The sequence below is a fragment of the Lepidochelys kempii genome, chromosome 10 (assembly GCF_965140265.1).
Source record: "Lepidochelys kempii isolate rLepKem1 chromosome 10, rLepKem1.hap2, whole genome shotgun sequence".
Classification (NCBI taxonomy): Eukaryota; Metazoa; Chordata; order Testudines; family Cheloniidae; genus Lepidochelys; species Lepidochelys kempii.
This window is the reverse complement of record NC_133265.1, coordinates 79,513,699-79,540,989: the sequence shown is the minus strand read 5'-3', so window position 1 is coordinate 79,540,989 and position 27,291 is coordinate 79,513,699. Positions and strand designations below refer to the sequence as shown.

The 27,291-nt window shown below is 43.9% G+C and overlaps 1 protein-coding gene across 15 annotated transcripts in view; it reads left to right on the top strand.

Annotated features, from left to right (window-relative positions):
• Positions 1-27,291, top strand: part of MEGF11 (multiple EGF like domains 11) — a 387,570-nt gene that overhangs the window by 87,938 nt on the left and 272,341 nt on the right. For all 15 annotated transcript variants that reach the window (XR_012154103.1, XR_012154102.1, XM_073304382.1 and 12 more), the window contains exons 2-5: positions 15,532-15,638; positions 21,688-21,811; positions 25,412-25,513; positions 27,178-27,278. Coding sequence is in view for 13 of the 15 variants with exons in the window: in XM_073304382.1 (XP_073160483.1) it covers positions 21,696-21,811; positions 25,412-25,513; positions 27,178-27,278 (319 nt within the window). In the remaining 2 variants the exon portion in view is untranslated. The remainder of the gene's footprint in view (positions 1-15,531; positions 15,639-21,687; positions 21,812-25,411; positions 25,514-27,177; positions 27,279-27,291) is intronic.

The following is a 27,291-nucleotide window of genomic DNA, read 5'->3' as shown; positions in this document are numbered from 1 at the left end:
TGGCATTATGAGAGAGGCCCCAGCTGAAGTCAGTGGGATTACTTGTGCACACAGGGTGGGAAGGATTGGGGGGCTTATATGAGCTGCCATAATATGTAGGCACAACCAAGACGCTCAGGAGCCACGCTGTCAGACTGTGCTCGACTTCCCCGCCTTCTGAGGGTTTTGGAGCTTAAGGAGCATCACTGGTAGGGTCGGCCTTACCAGACTCTGATTAATCCTCACAAGGTTTGTGGAGAGACTATGTTGCTGAGACTGACCTGGCCATTCCCACAGATTCCAGTTAGGGTTACCGCCTGGTTGGTATTTGACCAGCCTGGACAGGTTTTTATATGGATTTGTCAGTTGCCAGAAAAATAATGTAATCTGCCGGTTTTCTTTTATGTGGCTCTGAAGGTGTGTGGTGTTATCACAATACACTGGGTTATCGGACATTAAAAGTTTCTGTGTCCAGCTGAAGGTTCTGCAGTATTCCCACTTCTGCAGCTTATGCGATAACTGATCAAAACTGTTGAAAATACAGCAGCTGTCTGCCTACCAACATGCGAGTGCATTTTGTGTGTGTGTGTGTGAGACTATAAAGGGCTGTTGAAGGGGAGATTACGGAGTTGCCTTGTGGTTGGGGATTGGGGTTGCAGCAGGCTTGCCTTGTGTGGAGGGGTGCGTCTGTGCGTGTGTGCCTTTTTTTTTTTATTTTTTATTTTTTTTTATTTCAAAGGTGGTAATGCTAATCCCAGTCCCCATGGAGGGCACTCACAGAGAGGCTTTCATAGATTATAAAGCCAGAAGGGATCAATGTATTCTGACCTCCTCTCTGTATTGACCATAAGAACGTCCCTGTATTGATTCTTGAACTCGAGCCTACAGGAGGAAAAGGAGATGGTGCAGTAGAAGGGTCATATTCCTTTCCCTTTGGCAGCCGCTAGATCTGTCACCTCGACTAACATGGCAACGAAGGTATGATGTTGTGTTGCCACCTCAAGGGGAGTCATTAACAAGCCAGCGCTACCCCCTTGCAGGGTGCACACACCTGACATGAGCAGAATTTCAGTTCCCTCTAGGTCAGTGGTTCTCAAACTGTGGGTCGGGACCCCAAAGCCCTTGAGCTTCAGCTTTGCCCCCTCCACCTGGGGTGACAGGGTTCGGGCTTTGGATTCCTCCCCTCCCCCCTGCCGCTCCACACATGCGGGGCTGTGGGGCTCGGGCAGGCTCAGACTTCAGTTCCCGCTCCTGAGGTCATGTAGTAATTTCTGTCATCGGAGAGGGGTCGCGGTGCAGTGAAGTTTGAGAACCCCTGCTCTAGGGGCCCGTTTTAAACGGGGGAACCCTCTGTGGGGTGTAAACACTGGAAAAAAAGTTTGCTTATCTGCTTCTCAGGCCTTGAAAGGGGAAGAGGGGGACACGGGACGTTACCACAGCTCCCCAGCCTTCTCTTGTGGATGTTTTGTGGAGCACAGGTTGGGTCTGTGGGTCAGTCAGAAACTTTAGACAGCCTGTAGGGTAATGTTAGGACAGTTCCTAGAGAGGTGGGTTACAGATGCAAACGAAGACCGCCCCACTCCTCCCAAACGATCGTTTACACCTCTCTGATGTTTCAGCATAAGATGGAATGTTTTCACTCCCTTATTATATTATACTGGAGAGTCCAAATGCATCAAAAATAAGGGTCATTGATCTAAAATAGTCTTTCGTTGTGTTAGCTCAAAATCCAGCTCTCTTTCCTGGCAAAATTTGGGAGTAAGGTCGGTCTATCAACGTATCTACTGATCTATGTATCTACCATTCTGTCTCTTTTCTCTTGCTAGCTCTGTATCTATCATTCTATCTAGCTGATCTTGCTAGCTCTGTATCTCTTTATTTATCGTATTTTTATAATGCCATCACAGTATTCAGGCACTGTAGGATATATTAGAGGGATGGAGAAAGGAGTCCATTTGTCTGATTGGCACATTTTATAAAGCCATTTAAAAACCAGGAGAAGAACTACCCCTAGGGACTGAGAGTAGCACAGTGACAATGCCATTAGTTAAGGGATTGTTTTGAACTCTGCTTCCCATGGGAGGAAAAAAATCAAGTAATAAAGGTTGTAGCTCTTCTTATAGCAGATTATTTATTGAATTCCCAGCCAAATAATGTCATGAAGCTGGTGTTCGGCTTGTACAGAAAATATGTATCAGTAACAGGAGGGGAAAATACCCCATTAATAGAATTTTGTGGGCTTTTTAAAAAAAAAGTTCTAAAGGCAGGATTTTAAAAGCTAGCGTTAAACTGAAAATAACCCAAATATTAAAGCATGGAAATGCAGAGTTATGGTACCACTGTGCCCTCCTGTCAGGTAGAGATCTAGTGGACTGAGCATTGCTCTGGGGCCCAGGAACTCCAGTGTTCTATTTCCGGGTCTGCCAATGAATTTGTGTTTAGATAGAATTTGTTTCTCTTCAAAGTGCTGTGATACAGGAGGGCTAGGGAGCAGTGGTAGAGTGTTAAAGGGGAAATATATAAGCCCTAGGCTATATAAGGTGTGGTTCCCTGTAGACTAGGGAGAGTTGCTACAGGTTAATTGGAGCACCTATTGTCAATTAGGGTCCTGTCAGGAACCTAATAAAACCCCCTTCTTCAGGCAGTCGGAGGAGGAGGAAGAGGAAGGAGTGAAGACTGGAGCTTGGAGCTGTGTTGTGAGAACTGAAGTAAGGGAGACCCTGCCTTAGCAGGACAAGGGGACTTCCTCCCCCCAGCGTCTAAGGACCGAAGTTAACCCCACCTAAGGGGGATGAGGGTAAGAAACCTGCAGGGATTGAGGGGGGCTAGGACTCAGAGTGAGGAGCAAACCCAGACCCCTCCCCTCCTCTGTCACCTTCCCGGGCCACTAGCAGAGCCCTCGGTGTCTAGGGGCAGGGGGTGGTGTCTTAGCGTCCCCTCTCCCCCAAGGCAAGTGCAGGGCCCACCATATGAACATCGGCCATCTTGTCACAGTGCTTAACAAACATTAATGAGGCCTCATAACCTCCTCTGTGAGGTTTAGAAGGATTTGCCCCATTTTACAGATGGGAAAACAGAGGCAGTGAGAGGTTAAGGTATATGCATACGCAGCCCTCAGCTTGCATGTGCGAAATATGTGCTATTCTATTCTATACATGTTTTATCACTTTTATCACCAAAGTATCTGAGCACTTTCCAGTGGTACATGAAGTGATGTGACTAATGTCTGTCACATGTGGTTCATTCTTTCTCTCATCTTCTCCCCAGGGAGAGAACTTGGGCACATGTACAAAAGCACATGGAAAACTGAGGCTCTGCTTTACACATCAGGTCTGCTGCTCAGCTGGGAATAGAACTCTGAACTCTTGTCCCATTTTTGTGCTTTAGCTGCAAGACCATCCTATATGAATCCAAAAGGCACCGTAGGAAAAGCGTGGGGAAGAAAAAGTTCTCTCAGACAGCGCAGGCTAGAGAACTGTTCAGTTAGAAAGGATAAGGTCAAAAGTCTAGCCAAACATTACATGCTTTCACTCACATGTCCAGTAAGGGACAGCAGGTCATGTGAAGACCTGGATGGACCAGCCTTCTAGGGAAGTTCAAGCTGTGTATTTTGGGTTTGGTATGGTCTCTTACCTTGTTACAGCCATCTTTACTTCAATGTTATTGGGTGGGAATGAGAGAGAACAAAAGGTTACTTGGCTGGAAATGCCCAGAGGTTTTACTAATGGTGCCCTATCTAGCAAGAGGACTGTTAGCCTCTTTTTTTTTTTTATTGTGAAAGAGGTTCATGAAGTGCAGGCATAGTGCATGCTGCTGCCCCCAGATTCCAAGGCCAGAAGGGACCACGGATCATCTAGTCTGTCCTCCTGTATAACATGGGCCATTGAACTTCCCCAAAACGATTCCTAGAGCAGATCTTTTAGACAAAACATCCACTCTTGAGGTTTTGGAGTAGGCAAGATGTAGTTACGGTTCTTTGTGTCTGAGGAATGGAAATTGATACGGCATGTGGTGCGAGACAAAAGAGGAGGCTAAGGCTGGTAAGAGTGAATTGGTTATTCAGATAAAGCAAGGGATAATAAAGCTCGAATGAGTGGCAGGCCCATAGCTGAAACCCCCCATCTTGCCTTTGAGTGAGATCACCTTAAACTCATACCTGCAAACGTTTTCACACAGGAAGAAGTGTTGCTTCTGTCATGGGAGAGGGGTAATCAACTACATTGAAGGTCTTGACCCTTTGCCCTACCACACAGCTGGCATACCTGGAGGCCCAGGAGAGGCTAAAAGTTGTAACTAAGAGCCTGGAGGCTACCCAGGTCCCCCTGGACCCAGGCATAATTAAGGTTGAGTGCACTGATGGAGATGATTATCTGAAGTGAATTCTGTGGAGGAACAATACTGAAAGACATCTGCTGGTGATTTTAAATGGGATTATTCAGCAGTATCTCTGGCCAGCATTGTGTGGGGAAGCAGGACATAGAGGAGGGAGGATGCTTAGTAGGGTAGAGAAATGGCTCTCCCAAAACAGGAGGGAAGTGGGAACTGGCTGAGTGTGCACAAGGGAATGGAACATTATAAAACCAGGGCTGACAAAAGGCAATGCCACTTGAAGTGGGCTGTGGGGAGCTTCATTCACGTGAGGTCATGGGGAGGAAACACTAGCTTGTATGGAAAATAGAGGATTTCCACAGGCCAGGTGTTAAATAAAACAGGGCCACAAGCTTACACCAGCGCTGAACAGTGGTTGAGGTTGTGGATCAGTGTCTAGTCAGTGCAGGAGAGGGGCACGCATGTTATTGAAAAACATTCCTTTGTCTGAGGTTCACCTCTGTCCCTTCTTCTTTAGATCTGCAAAGATAGGCTTTAGATTTCTTAGAGCAAAAAAGTAACATGTAAGAGCGTGCTATTAAGATCTGGACTGCTGTGATTTCCTCCCTGGGACATATCCTCAATCACTTTTTGCAAGTAACAGGGCTCTTCTTTGCTCTGAGCAGCTAGGCAGATTCCAACTAATCCGTTCCAGCTGGAGAAAGTTTGCTAATGCAGAATTTTGGTCAGCCTTACGGTAAGGGTCATAGGGTTAGGAGGGACTGCAAGGGTCATCTAATCTATCCCCCTGCCAAGATGCAGGACTTGTGTCTAAACCAGTGGTGGCTGACCTGCGGCCCATCAGGGTAATCTGCTGGCGGGCTGTGAGACAGTTTATCCTGACCATCTGCAGGCACGGCCACCCACAGCTCCCAGTGGCAGCGGTTCACTGTTCCCGGCCAATGGGAGCTGCGGGAAGTGGCGTGGGCCGCAGGGACGTGCTGGCTGCCGCTTCCTGCAGCTCCCATTGGTTGGGAATGGCGAACTGCAGCAACTGGGAGCTGTGGACGGTCAATGTAAACAAACTGTCTCGCGACCCACCAGTGGATTACCCTGACGGGCCACACAGGTTGCCCACCACTGGTCTAAACCCTCCAAGACAGATGGCTGTCCAGTGTCTTTTTGAAAACCTCTAGTGAAGGAGATTCTATGACTTCCCTACACTTGTCTACTTGCCATCTTTGCAATCAAATGTGTGGAAGCACCTGCAGTCCCACTGAGAACAGCACAGTAAACGAGAGGAGCATTTCCCATTCCTTTCAAACACAATTGCCTGCTCTCTCCATACCAGAGATACTGGGAGCGAAGCCTGAGACCAGCCCAGGTCCAGAAATGGCAACCCAAGCCCAAGGGTTTGTGTGGAATAGCAGTAGAATGGAGAAGAGGCAAAGAATTCCCTTGCTGAGATGCAGAAAGGTGTCATGCTGGTGGCCTAGCACATTGTAACTAAACAAAAGCACTTTCACACCCTTCTGTTTGGGTGACTGTGCAGGACCACGCCATCCTGTGGAGTTTTCTGTTAAGCAGTGTTAGGACAAGACTAGAACAAAGCTAAGGCTGGAGCATGATTGTTCTATTGTGATTTGCCCAGTCCACACAAGCTGGCTAAACCATGGCCCCAGTCCTGCATGCACTTATACACATGAATAGTCCCACTGAGCTCAAAGGGACTCATGCATAAACTCTGCAAGTGTTTGCAAGACTGTGGCCTACATGAAGGTACAGCAGAATTTAAGCATGTTTTTAAACCAAGGCCTATGGTTTGCCTGAACTGAAGAAAACATCTTGCATCCCTAGGGCTGGAAATAGGCATTAAGTCCAAGGAGCGTGAAGTTAGGCATGTGTTTAAGTACCTCGCTAAACCAGTGGGCTGCGATGCAATATTCTTGTAACTTCTGGGGATGTCTGGGAACCATTTCTGTTTCCTGATCGGTCAAATTCCAAAGGTATTGGATTGTCTGACTTTGGTTTTGGATCATGTGACTTTGGTTTGGGGATAAGAGAACTCCTATTCCAGCTGGTCTTGTGTAGGAGGGTATGTGCCGAGGGGCCCTCTTATACTACATTCACTGTTAACCTCAAACAGGGCAGATTCTGACCTAGTGTGCAAAGGGGCAGAAAGGGTATATGGAACTCTCCAGCCCGAACACATTTGTGTTCCTGAGAAAAGGTGGGCGAAAATCCGATTGATGAGTTTTCCCTCTGAGTGCCAGGTGTTTGAAAGCAAGTGGGAAGAGGGGAGAGCCGGCTATGGAGGGGGAAGTAAAAGATAGTAGCTTTTATTGTGACATTCTTGATCAGGTGGACAAATACACAGAGAGAGAGAGAAATGTACTTGTTCTCAATTGTGCAGGAAACCTTAATATGTGTTGGCTCTAAAATTTCCTTCAAAGCCAGAGACCAGCCCACCACTTTTATCTCTATTACAGTGTAACGACTTTGGGAATAACAATAACAGTGTATGACAGCAAATTTGAAAGGGCAAGGCCCGGGAGAGAGATGGATCACAGCCATCTATAGAGGCCAGATAACGAGATCTGCATTTGCCCTTCAATTAATTCATGTGACCCTCATGCCATCTGCATCCAAAGACTGAACTGCTAGGTCCAAATTCTCTGCTGGTGTAAACTGACACATTGACTTCACCAGAACTGTGTCATTTACACCAGTAGAAAATGTGGCCCTTCTTCTTCTTCTTCTTCTTCTGCATTATATTTAAGACATTTCATTGCAGTCCCTTGGTTCATTATGGGTTTGCTCTGTCTGATGTATTAATGAATGTTCTTCCCCATCCCTGATGACAGATTTTTTTTGCCTGGTGCCCTGTTACTGTAAGCCAGGTGCTTTTACCCTTAATGAACAATTTCCTGGAAAAAATTGAAATCAACAATAGATAAAATGGGCCAGAGAGGCAGTGGAGTGAAGAGCTTAGCACAGTTGTGTGAAATTAAATAGGGGTTGGGGTCATGTTCTCGTTTTGTCTCTCACTTCATTATTATAACAATTGAAAGCCTTGGAACAAATTTTGAAAGTTTAAATGATGGTTCCTGGAAAGGTGAGGATGCTCTATGAGGCCAACCAACTGCCTGGATCTGCTAGGGCGTCTGGCCAGATCCTCCTTTCTCCAGCACACGGCGCAAAGGAGCAGAAACAGGCCCCACGCAACAGGGAAGCGGAGGACCGGCAGCTACCTCCAAGCCCAGGGAAACCCTTGTGTATGAATATATGATTGGGTCCTGTAGGCATTCAGGGTGTGACTAACGGGGGGTGGGGGGGGGGAAGGGGGTCAGTGGTGAGGTAGTAACTGGGCAGCATGTTCCCTTGAGGAAGGGCTCAAAAGCAACTGCAGACCGCTCTGAAAATTAACGCTACTTTAGCCTTCGCTATCTCCTCCACAGTCAGCCTCCCCTTCACTGAAAGGGTCGACCTACTCAGCCACTGTGTGGGGCTCCGGGAGAGCCAGTGCAAAGAGGCGTGTATATAAGTCATGCTATCAAAGCCAGGTTGGGCTTGTGAGGCAGACGGAGGAGCAAACTGCCCCATCTATTTAGCTGCAGGATTTGAGACGTCTCTTACCCAGCCTCAGTGGGTTTTGAAACCCTTTCTCTGTGCTTCATCAGTGAGCTGCCATCCCCACGTGGCTGAAAGCATGATCTGGTGACAAGGGCCTGACTAGGATATTCAGTGTGTTTTCCCCACCCATGGGAGAGGAGTCCCGGGCCTCTGAATTTGGCCTGTGTATTTTGCTTTCAGGGTTGTAGTAGTTGAGATTTAGGCCCGTTTAGGGGGATAGCCTTTAACTTGCCAGTTGTATTACCTAGGCCTTAAATAACAAAGGTCACCGTTCTCAAAGTTAGGTGCCTAAAACTAGGCATCTGAAGCCACATTTAGGCACCTAAATAAGTGGCTTGATTTTCAGAGGTGCTGAGCATAGAAGACAAAGGGATTTAAGAGTGCTCAGAACCCCTGAAGATGCCTAAATATGAATTTAAGCTCCTAACTTCAGACTTCCAACTTTGACGCTGTGGGGCAAATCCCTTTACTCCAATATCTACAGTATTCCAGGGATCCCCAATAGGGAGTATAGGGAAGTACAAAGGATAGATGCGATAGCTGGGTAGCCTCGTGTGTGTTAGGGAAAATGGGCAATTTTTTAAAGTGCCATCATTACACTTTAATTTTCATGCCACTGGAAATGTAGAAATTGATTAAACAACCCTCTCAGATTTAGCAAGAACTTGGCAGACACAGATTTTTTTTTTTTTTTTTTTTGTTTAAAGTGAAGTTTCTCTCTCGGCTGCCCTGCCAATGCTTTAATGGATATGAAGTTGGAAAACTTTGCATTAAGGTTTCTAGAGGCTCAGGGGAAAATTGCATGCTGGAAGAGGACGTCTGAATGCTGCTGTCACTGAGAATACTACAGAGGATAGAGTGCTAGGGAAACACAGTGATCCGGAGAAGGGGATCAGATGAAGACGTACCCTGTCAGACCAGTGAGGTTTCTATTAAGGGTGTAGAAGCAGGAGAAACAGAGATTGTTTCCTTAGTGTGTATGAAGGAACGTGAAGTAACAGTTTTGACCTGACTGCAGCATTTCATGAAAATCTGAGTTCAGTTGTCAGCAATTTTGTTTTATTTGGATTACAATCTCAGGAATTTCTTTGGAGACTAACAGGCGTTAGCAAGCTTGGAAACCAGACTGGAAAAACTGAATCTGGACTCTTGTTGATGTCTCCAGGTTCACAGATCATTCCTGAGACACAGCACTGTTCAGGAATAGAAGAGAGAGGGGCCTTTGGGTGAAAAATGAGATGTAGCATTAGGATTCGATAGCGCTGCTATGGATCAGCAGCCATCAATCTAATTTAGTTAATTTGTCACTTGCTCAACTGTTCATTGGACTTGGGCTTTTTAGTTGTTTGGTTCATTATATTTTTCCTCCAAGATAAATGTAGACAAAAGAGGTGATAAATAGCAGCAATGTATTCAAATGAAAATACAGAGGAAACTTTACGCTTCCTAAAAGAGGCTTCTGCTTGACTTTTGTGCTCTGTTAGAATGCTGCTGTATTTGTTCACTTACACATATTTGAAGTTACTTATTTTTCATTCAGTTGTCTCAATGTCACTTGTCACTAATCTTGTCCATAGCAGAAACATACATGGGTTTGTAGTTCAGGCCACATCTACATATGTATTTTTGCACCGGTATAATTATTTCTGTTAGAGCTGTGATTTTTTTGTTTTTGTTTTTTGTTTTAACCAAAATAATCACACTGGTATGGTCTGCTGCTGTGGACGCAGTTATACTTGTTTAAAGGTGCCTTATACCAGTATAACATGTTCCTCTTTCCCTACAAGAAGAGCTATCCCAGGATAAAGCAACTGTATATCAGCATAATTGCATTCACATAATGGGGTACTCAGCTTTAACTATACCACTATATAGTCAAAGCAATTAGACATTTGTGCACAGACGAGAGCTGAGTGTGTGGTTTCCCTAGTCATACTGCAGCCTGGCAGTGGTAGGATGTATGGGATACAAGGTCTGTGTTGTTTGAAGTCGCCAATAAAGCAGGGGTTGCAAGTGTTTTAATGTAACTTTTAAATTTCACCCTGTATCAGGAATGAGGCAATAGGGTGGCTTTCTAGTGTGAAGGATGCTGTTGTTGCTACACTTGGTCTAAGACCGGCTTGAGGCTATACGTCACTGATCATGTAGGGTGAGCTTTTCAAAAGTGCTTCAGTTGGAGCAGAGTTAGGCTGTTGCTGATTACTTTTGAAAACCCCCATCCTAAGCTACTGTTGTTGGCACCTGCAGTGATCACAGGTTGCCAAAGCAGAGGCCACACTGAGGTCGGACTAAATTATCACGATGCTCATTTCTGGCCTTCAGGTCTCTGAGTCAGGCTGAATCAAGCCCATGCTGCCTACGCCTATGACAAATAATGTTGTAGTTCTAGTGAGAGAAACCATATAAACTAAAAGAACGAAGCTTCGATGGTTTGTACATGTCACTAGAAAGACTCATTACAAGAACAGTTTAATACTTTGGGTGTGGTTGGCTATTTCATGGACTGTTGTAGGTGCCAACAAAATAAAACAGTCAGCACATGGAGTTGTGTCAAACAATGTAATTAAGATTCTAGTCCCAGATACTGTCGAAGCACTAACCTTCGGTGTTTTGGAGGACATAGTGCTGCAGTGGATCAGCTTACCTGCCTTTCACTCTATTTGAGTCCTAGTTTATAGCATATAAATCACAGGAGGGAATGTACATAAAGTTGTGAGGGGTGCTCAGGTGCCATTATCTCAATGGGGTCACTCCTTCCCGCTACACACCCCGACTCTGTAGCTGCAAACAGCAGTGTCTGTATAGCTCCACTGTGCAGGATTAGAGTGGGGAGAGGAAGGGACAGTGCCGGGGTTCCATACACTTGCCACAGTTCCTTGCATGGCCGTGCACAATAGGCAGGTGAGAATGGGCTGCAGAGGGCTGAGACCAGAGCATCCACCCAGTGGATTGCCACCCCCATAACATGGGTGCGTTGGGACCATGAAAGACTTCACCAGACAGTGGGTGGACTTGCCAGTTGCTCCATAGCCCGCAAGACTTCTTCCCCTTCAGAGATACCTCTGGGTGTCTGGGTTTTGCCTGCCAATGTCCCTTTGGCTTTGAAATTGCTGTTGAAGTGATTGCCGTGTGCATGAGGGTTATTTTTCCCCTGATAATCCACCATCAGGGCTCTGTGTCGAGAATGAACATAAAGTCCCAATGGACTTGACTTCAGAATAATGACTTAAAAGTCCAAACATTCAGAGGCCTGACTGCTCATTTTGTGCCAGTTGTTGATTTCAAGCGCAAAATTACAGGATAACATTTTAATTTTTTTCTAAATAAAATGACAGGCCAATTTTTGAAAACCTAATCTCTCTCTGAAAGGGAACCAGCAATTGTCTGCACTTCGGCTCTGGTTCGCTGACATTTTTATGTGCTGTTGATGTAATGTTTTCATTATAGCTATGCTGGGCTGTCCATTGATTGTAATTACTCAGTTATTTAAGGAAAAGATTTTTTTGTATTTTTAAAATTAGATCATTAAAGATGTAAAATCAGAAGTATTGACCCCAAATGATATGTCCCAATTTCCTAGCATATTGATCTTGATCTACGTATACCTCGTTACCCTAGTGCCCCACAATCTTTAATGTATTTATCTTCCCAACAACCCTGAAGTGACTTGCCCAAGGGCGCACTGGAAGTCTGGGGTAGAGGAGAAATTTATAGATTCATAGATATTTAGGTCAGAAGGAACCATTATGATCATCTAGTCTGACCTCCTGCACAATGCAGGCCACAGAACTTCACCCACCACTCCTACAAAAAAAAAACAACCTCACACCTATATCTGTGCTATTGAAGTCCTCAAATCGTAGTTTAAAGACTTCAAGGAGCAGAGAATCCTCCAGCAAGTGACCCGTGCCCCATGCTACAGAGGAAGGCGAAAAACCTCCAGGGCCTTCCAATCTGCCCTGGAGGAAAATTCCTTCCCGACCCCAAATATGGAGATCAGCTAAGCCCTGAGCATATGGGCAAGATTCATCAGCCAGATACTACAGAAAATTCTTTCCTGGGTAACTCAGATCTTACCCCATCTAATAACCCATCACAGGCCATTGGGCCTATTTACCATGAATATTTAATTACGAAAACCATGTTATCCCATCATACCATCTCCTCCATAAACTTATCGAGTTTAATCTTAAAGCCAGATAGATCTTTTGCCCCCACTGCTTCCCTTGGAAGGCTATTCCAAAACTTCACTCCTCTGATGGTTAGAAACCTTCGTCTAATTTCTAATCTAAATTTCCTAGTGGCCAGTTTGTATCCATTTGTTCTTGTGTCCATATTGGTACTGAGTTTAAATAATTCCTCTCCCTCTCCGGTATTTATACCTCTGATATATTTATAGAGAGCAATCATATCTCCCCTCAACCTTCTTTTAGTTAGGCTAAACAAGCCAAGCTCCCTAAGTCTCCTTTCATAAGACAAGTTTTCCATTCCTCGGATCATCCTAGTAGCCCTTCTCTGTACCTGTTCCAGTTTGAATTCATCCTTCTTAAACATGGGAGACCAGAACTGCACACAGTATTCCACGTGAGGTCTCACCAGTGCCTTGTATAACGGTACTAAAACCTCCTTATCCCTACTGGAAATACCTCACCTGATGCATCCCAAGACCGCATTAGCTTTTTTCACAGCCATATCACATTGGCGGCTCATAGTCATCCTATGATCAACCAATACTCCAAGGTCCTTTTCCTCCTCCGTTACTTCTAATTGATGCGTCCCTAGCTTATAACTAAAATTCTTGTTATTAATCCCTAAATGCATGACCTTACACTTCTCACTATTAAATTTCATCCTATTACTATTACTCCAGTTTACAAGGTCATCCAGATCCTCCTGTAGGGTATCCCTGTCCTTCTCTAAATTAACAATACCTCCCAGCTTTATATCATCCGCAAAATTTGAACACAGATCATCTTAGTACTAGACTAATGCCCTAACCACTATCCCAACCTTCCTTGCGCCGAATGGCTTTTGTAGCCCTTAACAAAACCAGTTACATATATTTCTTTTGCTTTCCTTTCTGCTAGATCATTGAAAAAACTGATGAATAATAGTCTGTGTGTGGCACTCTGGCCTCGCTCTCTCTTGAGGACTTTGGAGAAACTCCATGCATTTCCAAAAATAATCTGCAATAGATTGATGAAACTTCTTCAGTTATTATTCATTCCATGGCATTGGCTTTATCCTACAGTCCTCTATCCAGCCAAGCTCCCAATGATTTCAATGGAAGCTTTCTAAATGAGAGGGCTACTGAGTGCTGAACTAGGCTTTTACAGCCAGATTCATTGAAGGAATTTAGGTGCCTAATTCCTATTTAAACTAATGGGAGTTGGGGACCTAAATACTTTATATATTAAAAAAAAAATCTGGCCTTTAGATGTGTCTGCAGTATGGCCCATGTACTCTTCCTGGTAACAGTTTAAATTGACACTGAAATATTTTACAGGTGAGAAGTTCAAAGCTGCTTAATGGATTCGAATTCCCATTCCCATTAGAAATGGGCATCCTGATCCCCATGTCAGTTTTGGAAAACTCAGCTGATATCTCTCAGATAAAGTGCTAAGGGATGACAACAGGGCACCCTTTAAATACAGTCAACCCCCCATATGGTTCGGGCTCCTATAGGGTTTTCTACAGTCTAAAAGAATCCCTTTAAAAATAGGCCTTGGTAAATATAATTTCTTCCTTCGATCTTCAAAGAGCAGATTCTGACCCTTGTGATGGCGCTGAGCAGCACTGAGATCCAGGAGGAGTCCTGATGAAGTAGATTCTCTTCAAATTGAGCAAGAGAATCAGGACCTGGCACTTTACATGGTTTCACCCTCTCCCCCCGGCCCCCCGGATTTCTCAGTAAATGGATAAACCCAGTAATCTCTTTTTTTTTTCTTTTTTTCTTTATCAATTATCTAAAATGTCACCTGATCCTTGTTTAATTGGTGTTTCATTCCTGCCATTCGCTTTTGTTCCTGCCATAAAACAGCAGGGGTTCATGGCTCTTGTGTGTAACTTTTTGTGTAGTTGATAAAATGATTTATCCTGAAAACATGTGTTTCCTGTTGTTGCTGGGACATCTCTATGGTTGGAAGGACAGATTTTGTACTTGTGTATAAGGAGAGAGCAATTCTGGTGCTGGAAACAAGGGCAGACTGCTAGTTTTGTGCAGGGCTTGGGAACGAGCTAGCCCTGCACAATGGTGTGTGGGGTGTGTGTTGGCTCTCCCTCCCTTCTGCTCCTGTAGGCAAAAAAGGTCCCGTTCATGGTTACTCTATGGCTCTTTTATGCTAATTCAGATCTGGTCTAGGTCACTTTGCGCAGGCGCCCCCAGTGAACGAATCATATTAGGGCTTTTTGCAAAGGTGGGGGACATTCCTGTACCCCAGCTATTTCCAGCTGCTGGATTGCCCCCTTGAGGTCATAGGCAGAAAGCACAAGTTAAGGGAGCCCCATGGCTGCTCTAACCTACGCTAGGGCCTGGTTGTGACTGCAGGGAATAAGGGAGGAGATGGATTATGACAGAAAGCATTATTTTTGCAGTGCAAATGAGAGCTGAACTCTTTCATACCCGTTATGTGCTGATCATAACTTGCCCTCAGTAGCAAAACTGGTATGGCAATGAATTCCAGAGGTTTAAGCGAAACGTCTTCGATTGTTAGCAGAAACATTTCCTTGCTGTGTATTCCTATTAACACCTTAGATAATAAATACAGGAATAATTCAGAAATCCAATGCCCAAATCCAGTGTTTATACTGATGGCTTTATCATTTGCACTTATCAAAGCCTGGACAATGAGAATCAATTGAGTTGGTTTCAGGTAATCAGTGTTTTAATGTTGGGTGACAGACATTTCCAGTAAAAGTTTACCTATTTTTAAAAACTACTTTTCAGGGGAGTTTAAAAACAAATCATGGAAACATTTCTATGGGTCTTGGCCAAGATTTTCAAACATGGCTAGTGATTTTGAGTCCCCCAAATTTTGGTCGGTCAACCAGAGACACCTTGAAGCGACTTGATTTTCAGAGTGCTCAGCAATGTCTGAATATTAGCCCCATCTTATGGTGTCTCAAGTTGGTAACCATAAACTTGCTAGTCGGTTTTGAAACCCATGGCCAAGCTTCGCTTTTGTAACAGCCTGTTTTTAACAAGGTCTAGTGTGGAGCCAAGTGTCTGTTCAAGTGGTCCCTTGCTTAAACAAGCACAGAAACCTCAGATGGGGAGAAAGGACTGGGTTCTGTCTGTAGGAATCTTGATTCTTCTTTGACAGTAAAATGGTATGATCAACAAACACGCAGTCACTTTTCATACTTAGCTCAATGGTGTCTGTCTAATTCCTCATCTGCCTTAATTGAAATGGATAGTTCTGTTGTGTCTTTCAAAACTGCTCACATACATTTATGAGTAAACACCATAGTACCTTTAATCCAGTGCATATTGATTTTCCTATTCTGATTTTTGCTTATGTATGCTTGTTTCTCCCATTTCAACCTTAAGCCACTTCTGCTCCCCCTACCACTCTTTATTGACCTGTTTTTGTACCTCTTGACTGTTTGCAGTGCCCAACAAACTTTTGAAGAGCCCAGCTCTGCCAATGCAGCGTGCGTTCCTTAAAGCCCTGATAGTCTGTAGACACAGGATCCAGGAGGAATTTTCAACAACTGAGGTAAGGCAGTATAACACAGATGCTTCTGCTTTGCTATAGGGTTTTTAGAGGAAGAAATATCTTTTTGTTCACTGCATTGGATGGAATCTGCGGACGTCTATGTCAAAAACATAGCTTAGGTTAGTTTCCTGACTCTACATTTAAGCACCTAAGGGAGAGAGTTTAAAAAGCACCTGGAGATTTAGGAGCATCAAAGCCCATTGAAAGGTCATTTTGAGTTTTGGGTGCTTTTAAAATCCTCTCCCTTAAAATACAAGTGTCCTGACTTTCACAAGTACTGGAGAACCCCAACCGTTACTGAAATCAATGGGACGTATGGGCCTGTAACGGGTGGCTACCCCACTCCTAAAATAGAAGGGGTAAAAGCAGCCCTGGAGAGGGCTGTGGCTGGGGATGGCTGATTGGGGAAGCAGCTGCAGCTGGGCCACGCCCCGATCAGGCCCTAGCTGGCCTGTATAAAAAGGCTGTGAGCCAAAATCCCAAGGAGTCTCTCTCCAGGCTGGGAGAGAGCAGGGCCTGGCTGCCTGCCTGACACAGTACTGAGGGTGGTGCAGTGCTGGGGAAGGAGCAGGCTGAGCGCGGCTGCTCCAGGCTGGCAAGGCCCATAGAAGTACTGGGAGGCAGAGGAAGGCAACAGGTCCGAACTCCCTTGCCTATGATGAGTGGCCTTTACACTACAGTTTGCCCCAGGGAGCAGGGGCTTGGTGATGATTGGCAGTAGCCCAGACTGAGGCAAGGTGGGGATAATGTGTTGGGGGTTCCCCAGGATGAGGAGATCCAGAGGCAGAGTGTGGGGGTACTGCCAGGGGGCAGAACCCCAGAGAAAGGGGCACCAGGGTCTGTGAGGGACATGGGGGCCAGAGTTGTGCAGATCACCAGCCTGCAGAGGGCGCACTGTGCTGGAAGGAGCTAATTCCCAAATGACCAGCAGGAGGCGCTGCAGGGGTGAGTCTGGAGCTTTACAATGCCCAGCACCTTTGAAAAGGGAACATTTCTGCTACGTCTGTGCTCTACACAGCAGGGGTTCTCTACTTGTAGGCCCTGATCCTGCTAGGTGCTGTGTGGTCTCCGCTCATGTTACATATACTGAGGGTTAGGGGGAAACAATCTGTTTTTATCTGTGTTCGTGTGACACTTCATTCAATTTAAATGATTATCTGCATCTTTCAGTCTCTGCAAAACCAACCACGTTTCACCAACGAAGCATTTTGCAAAACGAACTCTCAGACAAATAAATCAATGGCTTGCCACTTAGTAGGTTTTCTGTAGCTAAGATTAGTGATTTAACAGTGAGAATGCATTACCATTCTGCTATGATGAAACCAGCGGAGTGGGTTTCAGGGTGCAGGATGAATAGTCCTGTGTCGGGACTATAGCTTAGGTCATTAAATTAATTCTAAAAAGAGCCTGGTATGTGAAAATGGCTTGATGTGTAACAGACACATGACTCAATCCATTGGGATTAACAGAGAGCAACACCATGGGAAAAATTATACCATGAACCTTTTGGACAGCAAGGACCCCTATTTTGCCAGATCATGCCTAGCCTTGAGCACCTTTAACTCCCAGAGCAAGCCTCTGGGGCTCCATGTTGGCCAGCCAGTCACAACCGTCCCTGATGGTGGGCCATCTGATTGTGGGCCAGGAGTGCAACCAAAGAACCCACTGATTGGCTGGCTTGTAGGACTGAGCCTTGTGTGGGGAGATTTGGAAAGGCACAAATGGGAATCTTTGAAATTCCCTCCCTTGTTGAAATTCTCTCCCTGTTGTTCCTCATTTTCCCTGCTTTGAGCTGGACCAGACTGAGGTTTTTAGCTGTGGCTTTAGGGCTCTGTCTGGCATCTGATGTATTTGGGATGCTGATATGAGTGGTGACTGGCAATAACCCACTGCGTTTCCTAGAGTGCATGGGCAGCCTGGTGAGATGGTTTCATTTCTACCACCCTGCATGACAAAGATCACAGCTTTGTCTGCTCTCAGGCTGAGGGCAGTTAGCCTTCACAAGAGGACTAGTTTCTGAGGGTCAGATTGTGCTCAGGCTTGCATGCAGCACTGAGGCCAGGTACCAGGCCAGTCCTTGGACTCCCAAAGCACAAGGGGAGATGCAGCACAAGGGCTCACTTGCCTCCACGTCCACCAGAAGAGTGGAGAGGGAGGAACTGCTTCCTGCATCAGTGCTCCCTCTTCCCTCCAGCAATGAAGGGCTCCCTACAATGCAAGTGCCTCAACACAGCCTATGGCTTAATAGCTGTGTTCCTGCCCTCAGTTCTTACTGCCTTTGGTCATTCTGCAGGTGGGGAAGGTAGGGCCAGACATACGAAGGTATTTAGATCCTTAAAGGTGCAGAGCGGGGTTTACAAAAGGACCTGAAATCAGTGGGACTTAGGAGCTTTTCTAAATCCCACTAGGCACCTAAATACCTTTCAGTTTGGCCCTTAATCTGTTGGGGGATGGATTACCTCAAAAAACCCACTTTATGGGCTGCCAGGTTTTGGCCTGGTGTCTGCTGTAGCTGTAGGACATTGTCAGACATGCTGGTCTGGGTCAGATGGCCAGGGCTGTGCAGACTAGTAGTCTGGGTCCATCTACGAACCATGAGAAGTCCCTGCACTTTCTCATTAAGCTCAAGGAGCTGCCAACAGTTAGGAGCCTGGCTGCACTTGCCCTTTGCTGTGAGTACTGTCTACACTCATATCGATTAGTTATGTCTTTAATAAAATTGTGGTCAGTGTGCTCCTTTCCCTTAGAAGGGTGTCGCATCCTCCTTAAGCAGTGTACCCACGGCATTAAAGGAGCACAAGGATGTGGCGTATATTATACTGAACAATGAAAATATAGTTAAAAAGCATAGCATAGCAGGTCGTTGTCTTAGTTCTGTTTGGGTGATAGTTTTTAATATGTGATCCTAATTTTAGAGAGTTTATATTACAAGAATTAGAATAAAAATCTGGCCTTAGAGAGATCTTTTCTATCCAATGGGATGAAAGTAAAATTTTCATAAACGTTAGGGTAAGAGCCACTCTGGATAAATGAGGATTCTGCTGTATTTGGAGAGTTGCATATTTCTGATCTATAATCTGATTTAAAAGATTGGGGAAATTCCTTGCAGAAAGCAGTGTACTTATAAACAAATAATAAAACAGTATTAAAAGTTCAGAAAAGTGTTTTGAATCTTTCTTGCAATACATTCTAAAATCCCTCCTTGTTCCAAGTGCTATTTTGCATTACAAGTAGTGATAATTTAGGTGTTTGAGTTAGAAAAACCATTGGCATTTTATCACTTTAGGAATCTAACTGAGCATTAGGAGAGTTACTGGATTTAACACGGCTGTTGTGGATAGATGAGTGAAGATTATTCTTCTGTCCTTCATTAATTTAATGAGAAACACATACCTTAGTGTTGCTGAGAATCTAGCAAACTGTGGAAAAATTGTGTTGATTAAAAAATTTAAAAAATCCCCTGGAAGATTGCCTTTACTTCAGTGGGTTTGCTCTGTACTTCCTTTGACTGTTTCTTTTGTTTAGACCTTGTCTTTCCTTTAAAACTCTTTATACAACATTACTTTTTATCAAAGCCAAAGCAAATCTACATGGGGTAAATTGCAACTGATAAAAATAGTGATCACTAGAGCTGGTCCTCTGTTCTTGAAAATTATTCAAATAGTAGCTAATCAGTGCAATATACTGGGTGCATCTTTGTAGATATTCTTGTTAAAGAACCACCCTTATATTACATTGTGCATTTCTGAGGCACATTACGTTTCCAGATGACATACTGTTCTCTAGGAAGAAATGTTAAGCTGCTCTCAGCAAACTTTTAAACACCGGCATGGGTAGGCCTTTATTGTACAAGCCCTTGCAGGTGAGCAGCTGGGAGGTCAATGGTGTTTTCCTCCATGCCCAGGCAGGGTGTGGGGGCAGTTCTGGTTAAACACTCTGCACTGAGGAAGTAAGACTGAGATCTTCTCATGACCAGCTCCCTTCATCTCTTGAGTGCAGGACAGGAGAGTCTTTCCATGGATTTCAATAAGCTTTGGAGCAGGTGTGGGTGGGAAATGGGCAAGCCTGAATAGAGACAGGCTTAAGTGCATTCTTCATTCGTTAGCATGCTGACTTTGCTATGCGTTCCTCTCTTTACTAGAGCGACCAGACAGGAATAGCTTTGGAGCCTCACAGCAAGGGCCTGATCCCAAGCCCACTGAAATCAATGGGATTCTTTCCATCTTGTTCTCTGGGCTCTGGATCAGGCCCCAATATGGGATCAGCTTTCCCTGCTTATCCCTCTCTTGTTCATTTTACTTTGTGCTTATATGCTCAACGCAACATCTGTGCTGGGCAGGATCAACCCCTTAATGTGGTCTTTATGCCAGTCCCTGCAGTGAGGTAATGTAATGAGAGCCATGTGTTTTGTAGATAGCAGAAGGGAGATCTGTTCTGTTGCTAGGGGAAGCCTGCTGGAAGTGTCTGAGGTTAAGTTATGGAACCATGTTGATTACAGCGCTGTATTAGAGGAGGACATATTTATGTTAAATGCCTGAAATGGAAATTGGAATTTTATTGTTCACTGAGTTTTAATACTTTATTTCCTTAAGAGACTGCATCGTTGGATGCAGTGTGACATATTAGCCCCAAGTTTTCCATCCCAGCTTTCCATTGGTAGTCGTTTTGAGAAGTCTAGATTAGTAGATCGAAGTATGCAGCCTCGATGTAAAGAAGAGGTCTGTAAAGCCTTTTCCCAGGCCAGTTGGGGTTGAGACAGTTGATGCAAGGAGTATGAAGAGGTTACAGCGGAGCCTATGGAATCATATCCTACTTCGCTTGCTCATTTTCGTAGTCTCTTTGAAAGCTGCTCTCATGAATAAGATAAGAGGAATTTGGCCCTAGGTGATTTTCAGTTAACCTCCGTGACCACAACACTGACAGATACAGTGTATTCAATTTATATTGATCTATGTAGAAATCTTCATCAGTACAAATATCCTTATAACATCGATTAGATGGCGAAGAATCCAAACCAAATGAGTTCTGGCATTTCTACTGCAGACGTTCAACATGGCTATCATTTATTTCATCATTAGCAGGACATGGTGCAATCAGCTGACCTCTGTCACTCTAAATGGACGCCTCTTAATAAAAGCTGAAAAGTGAATTGATTTTCCCTCAGTCATGTAATAAGCATATGTCTTTGAGATCTAGTCTACTCTGATACATGTAAATCCCATTAAAATTAATGGGAGTGGGTTTCACCCCTGGGCTGATAGGAGTATAGATTATTTTAATGGCTCAATTATTTACTTTATTTGTGAAAGCAGCCTTAATGATCTTTGGTATCAAAAATCTTCTTAGGGAGAATCATGGGTATTGGTATCTTGGGTAGCTTCACCCTCAAATTTAAGCTCAAACCTACTGAAATCTGCTTAGATTCATAACTTTAGGACATGCCTCCTCACTGCATCCTTAATGGTGGGCTGATTGCCTTTTTGCAGGTATCAGCCCCACTATTAAGGTTGTGTTGAGATTTTCACTTAAAGCAGAAGTTAAATCCTCTTCAAACATATATGAATAATAAAATGTATCCCGCACAGATTTACGGCAATGGCTCTGATTAGAGGATAAATTTTCTGAGAATTTTCCAGTAAATCTATAAATTAGTTCGAGTTATAAGCATGTTAATATAGTTTCTTTAAGAAATTATTTGGTGAGTCTCATCTGTTTTTTTCCAGAGCTCTCCAGTAAATACATCCCTGATTGCTCAGTTCTGAATATTGACTCGTCTAGATTGTAGCAAAATATGAGGCATAGGCCACTTACTGACTTTATTATGATGTCAGTATTTTATTTATTAATATTTCTACTCATAAACCTTTCTGTCCACACCATGATAATAAATAACTGTCACTTAGAAATATTGTTTACAGTTCATTGTGAGTGTGAGGAAGGGGATCAAAATGAGTTTGTGCTGAAGTTCAGGCCTAGCGTTGGGAAATATTAAGCAGATGTTCTTTCATAGAGATCTATTAATGAACATTGTTTTGTTCTCTTCCTCTAGAAACAAGGATGGTGGTCTGCATACTGTTGTGGTGGATTCTAAAAGTGCTTACCCTGTCTTTCTTGCTGAAAACGACTCTGTCCTTAAATCCAGATGATCCCAATGTTTGTAGTCACTGGGAAAGGTAATGTATAAGCAGTGTCTTCTTTGTTAGATAGCCAGTTCAGATTTGTTCACTGTAAAGGCAGAATTATCACCTGGAGTCAAATTCTGTCACCACCCTGCATGAACAGACACTGATCTATGCTGCAGAGGCAACATTAGTGAGCACCTGTCTGGATTCAGAGCATCCAAAATAATCAGCGCCAGGGCTATGCATGAGGGAACATAGTACCATACTACTTATCTTCTGTCCTGCTCTGGAATGCTCCTTCGTGTACAGGAGCTCTCTCCGTGCATTCAGGGTTTCAGTCTCTCTCCCTCTTCAATTACGGGGTGCAGATTTCCAGGCAGGTGGCTGAGCGCAGTGCTTGCCAGCGTTGGCACTAAGTATTGATCCTTTGTTGGTACAATGTGCAGGTTTGTATTGTGCATTCTGAACTTCTTAGTTTCACCTGCGGAATTCCCATCGACATCAGTGAAAGTCCTGCATGTGAGACGAAGGCAGAATATGCAACACAGACCTCTAGACTAGAGAGCTCTGTGCGCTAGAGACCCCAATTGTGAATTAGGATAGTTTTGCTCACAACACATCTTTGTTATAGTGATAGGCTCTCATCCCATAACTGGGTCTGTGCAGGTGGGCTCTTGTGTCTGCATGGAGCCCTTTTGCCTTCAGTGGGGCTCCATATGGATGCAGGGGTCCATTTGCAGAGACCACAGATACTAAAGTTGCTGCACTTTTAGGTTTAACTCAGGGAGCTTCCATCCCAGTTACGTGTGTTATTCCAACGTAGGAGTGAATGGGGCCCTAACATTTCTCCGTAGCTCATACTACAGCAAGCATGGATCCTGTAACCAGAGTAAATATGCCTATGTCGCACAGTGGCATTTCTGAAGTTCATTATGGTTTGATTTTTGGAGGTTTTTGTTAGAGCGTGAAGTGGCTTACAGGACAAATGCAGCTGCAAAGAGAAGCATGTTCATGTGCAGAAATGGTATTTTGCAGTCCTGGTTTGGGAGATGCATTCAGAGCACAGGAATAAAATATTGATTTTGTGTGAAGAAAGTCAGCAACCTAGAGGCCCAGTGAAGGAGAAACAAAAATTAAATAGCGAAATTGATTGTTTGTACTGACCAAGACGACTGTGTTACTTTGATGTTAATAAATCAACCGAAAAAGATTAAGTTGGTGTAAGGCTGGGTAACCAATAAGATCATAAAATAATAATAAAGATTCGTGAATGTTATTGCTTTACATTAATAACGAGCAATGTAAATAAAAAACCCACCACCAACAAAAACCTCCAGCAAGTTGTTATACAGAGAACAAAAGTGATTGTCTTGTGAAAGCCCGGGCTGCCCAGGTAGTAGGGAAATACGACCGGTAGATCAATGTATTAATCGCCCAATCAACTGACTTCAATGGGAGTCAACTCTCCAGGCAAATATTTTGACATTGTTGGTTATTAAGAGTGCAGTTCTGAAGCCTTTAATCATGCAAGCAGTCCCATTGAGTACAATGGGATTGCTTGCGTGATCAAGACCACTGATTTAATTAAGGGCTTGCAGGATTTAGCTCATAGGTCCAGGTTCTGCAGTGAGCAAAGCCAGGGTGCAGGGAAGATCTGTGCAGGATCCGGTCCTTAGGGTGCACGATTCTCAGCTTTGTGTTTGACTGTCTGGCAACACGCGCACCTAGGAGGCTATGGGTAGAATTTTTGAAAGCATTTAAGTGATCTAGGAGCACTGTGTCACAATTCAACAAACTGCCCCAGTATTTCCCCTCCTTGTTCCCTTAAGGACACCCAACCCTAGGCTCCCAATTCCTCAGCTGTCACCTATCTTGGGTAGAAACCCACGTCTTTCCCCCCCCCCCCACACTTCTGACTGGGATTTTTCCAGGCTGCCAAGTACCCTGCTTACAGTGAGTTGTCCCCAGCAAGTCAGACTGCCTGAAGAGTCTGCACTTTGCTTTCTCTGCGAAGGCTTATGAACAGCTGGAATTGCCAGCCATTAAAAATTACCACATGGCTCTTTATAAGCAAGTACCTTTATTCTTAAGGTGAAAGCCTTTCAGAGAAAATGTACTGAAAACAATAAAAGAACCTACACACATGCTGATAAGCTTACCAGAGATCACCCCAACTCCAACAAGGGCTCTGGTCGGAGTCAGTCCTTCACACCCCACCAAGGGTTCTTTACCCATGAATAGGTTAGTCTTTCCTTTACACATCTTGGCCTTTAATCTTCAGGTTATAAGAGTGACAGTGGCCCTCTCCTTAGGGTGCAGCTTCAAAAGTCTGGGTTTTTGCATTACTAGAGGTGGGAAATTTGCATTCACCTCCCCCTAGAGATTCCCCAGGCTAACATTGGACACTGTTGGTCCCAAAAGTCCATTTTTGTCTGGCCCATTGTTCAGTGTAGTTCTTTCAAGTTTATAGCATTTCCCAGGGTTCAAATCCCATCTGCCCTGCTAGAGAAGTTGCATGCAGTCCCAGCCCACAATAATACATAACCTTTGCATTTAATACAATGGACTCCAAAGATGCTTAAAACTTAATTCAGTAAGGTTCTTCAAGGATGCCATACCTCTCACTCCCACATCAATGGGATTTGTGCTTCTAAGTCACTTAAACTCTTGAAAATACCAGCCTCAACTAAATAAATATAATTAATAATAGTAAAGTAGTACCTGTTGCACAAAATAAGTAATATGTAGGGATGGGGGATGACTGCTGACATCTTACCAATGTCTTCGGTCTTTGTAATTTTTAACCAGTTTACCCAATTTCTGCACATTGCAATCTGTTCAGGTCTGTAAAAGATATCACATTCTGTCCAAATCTCAAAACCTTACCATGCCCAGACAGCACTTAACTCATAATTTTATGATCTGCAATTAGTTCCCAGGTTATTTCTGCTACAAATTACATAGGATTAAATTTGTGCAGTTTAAAAATAAACACCCTTGAGACCCTTTATAAATTATCCCCAGTTTGATTGGTGCTCCCAGTATTTGTTGAAGTAATGATGCTCCTTCATCATAAAATGAAATGTAAGAATCCCACCATGCTGGTAAAACTCAGCAGCATTAAGTTAGTATGTGCTCACATTAGCATTTTGGTATGCAAGCAAAAATTAACAGTCCTAATAGGAAGACCCCTGATTATGATTTAAAGACATGGAGCATTTTTTTAGATCTTCTAAGCCAAACCATTTTGCTCTACATAAGTTTTGTTTTAGAAAAAGTAAAGTGTGTACCTGTTGCCCTTCCCAGCTTTTAAAACACGTAATGCATTTTTGGGGAACATTTATTCTTAACTCCGAAAGAAGTGGATTTTTAAATCAGTTGGAAATACTCCATAAATGTCTAAGTTGTGCCTTATATGCAATGGTCCGAGCTGGGAGCAGAAGCTCTAGGAGGGATTCTGCCTCTAGGTGAAAGTGGGGAGGAAAAGGAGGACGATGTCTTTGGGCTTTGGATCAGGCCCATAGTTCCCAAGGCTGTTGATTTAGTTATTTCTCAGGCTGGAATTAGGTGTGGGTGCAGGTCAAGGAAGCAGAGTTTTTCTTTCACGTTGTAAAGAACTGCCTTTCCCTCTTTTTCATTGTCTGTTCCTAGCTATGCCGTGACCGTGCAGGAATCTTATGCTCACCCTTTCGATCAGATCTATTATACGAGATGTACTGATATACTGAACTGGTTCAAGTGCACTAGACATCGGTAAGTGCTGTTACCAAGATATTTTAATCTATTTTGCCTTTTCATCTCCCCGTATATCCACACCTTTGTGTTACCTTCCTGATACCAAAGGAAACACAGGCTTTTCTGCAACAAAATCCTCCTGACTAATGATATGTATTTCAGAAGACTTTGCACTGAGAAATCCAGAGTTCAGGGCAATTTAGGAAACCAGGAGAGGGACAGTGACTCTCTCCTGAACTTTGATCCAGCTACATTAGGGGTTCTCAGACTGGGAGCCCTCAGGGGATTGCAAGGTTATTACATGGGGGGTCGCGAGCTGTCAGCCTTCACCCCAAACCCCGCTTTGCCTCCAGCATTTATAATGGTGTTAAATATATAAAAAAGTGTTCTTCATTTATAAGGGGGGTCGCACTCAAAGGCTTGCTATGTGAAAGGGGTCACCAGTACAAAAGTTTGAGAACCACTGAGCTACATAAAGTAGTTCGATTGCCTTGTGCAAGATGGAACCAAATGGCTTGGAATGTGTCAGAGTCTTTCTTTCTCTTTTAGACTGTTATTTTGAATGTGGGTCAGGTTGGTGATGACTAGAAATGGGACCAAGCTACAAAGTTTGCAGCCAAATCTGAAGTTGAAGTTCCCATAACTTTGGAGTTTGGGACCCATCTCCATCTCTAGCATGGAGTGAAAGGTGTTGCCATCCGATCAGATTCTCCTGGGTGGTGTGAAATCAGCTATTGGCAGCTTGGCTCCCAGTAGAAAGTCATTTAAATAAACACCCAGCTCAACTGATCCTCTTGTGGGGTCTCCTCCTGCCAGCAGCTACTAATTGGTCTCGATTCCCATTGACTCAGTGGCAACTGAGGGCGCTCAACACCTTGTAGGTTTGGAACTCCATTTTAGTTTCTGTGGTCTGGTGCCCAGAATTGGCCACAGAAGTTGAACTGCTCATGCCAAGACTATTGTTTTGGCTGGAGTATAGCAGACTAGGTGGGGTTGACTTGTCGAATAGAAAGAACATCAAAGGCAGAGCCAAAGTACATTTTCCAAAGTATTGTCCTCTCTGCTGCATGGACAAAGCTAAAACTCCTATTGTGGCTTTTTTTTTTTTTTTTTTTGCATTAGCGGCTGCTGATCGGGAAAGCTGCCTTACGGTGCTTTCTTGATTGCAGTGTTACGCCATCTTGCAAGGGAGTGAAGTCTGGGAATAATTACCGAGTGGAGACAATACACTTTGGGGGTTAATTTCCCCATCTACTGTAACGAACTAGAGATACAGCTTGCCTCGCAATAGATCCTTGTGTGGCATACTGAAAAGGTAGTTTCCATAGAAGATTGTGTTGATCCCATCGCTGATAGCTGACCTTGCTGAAACACAGAAGAATGGTTATTCTTGAAAAAGCTGCTTGACCTCTCTTTAGTTCTGTGACAATGTTCTCAGATAGTAGTACCAAGAAGGGCTATGTAGACTGATAGTTGCGAATACTGTGTTTATAATACATGTTCTATTGCAAGTTTCAAAATACATATTGATTTTTTAATGGTGTTTTTTTAATATCAAAAGCCTTCATGCATTTTAAAGTAATTATTGAATGCTCTCCTTGCTATAATTTAACACAAATATAATTCCAACCGTAGGCATTGATTTCCAATACTGTCAAATGGCTTTCTGTCTTGCAATTTAGAATAAGTTATAAAACAGCATATCGAAGAGGACTAAGAACAATGTATCGGCGAAGATCTCAGTGCTGCCCTGGATATTATGAAAGTGGAGACTTCTGCATACGTATGTATACCAT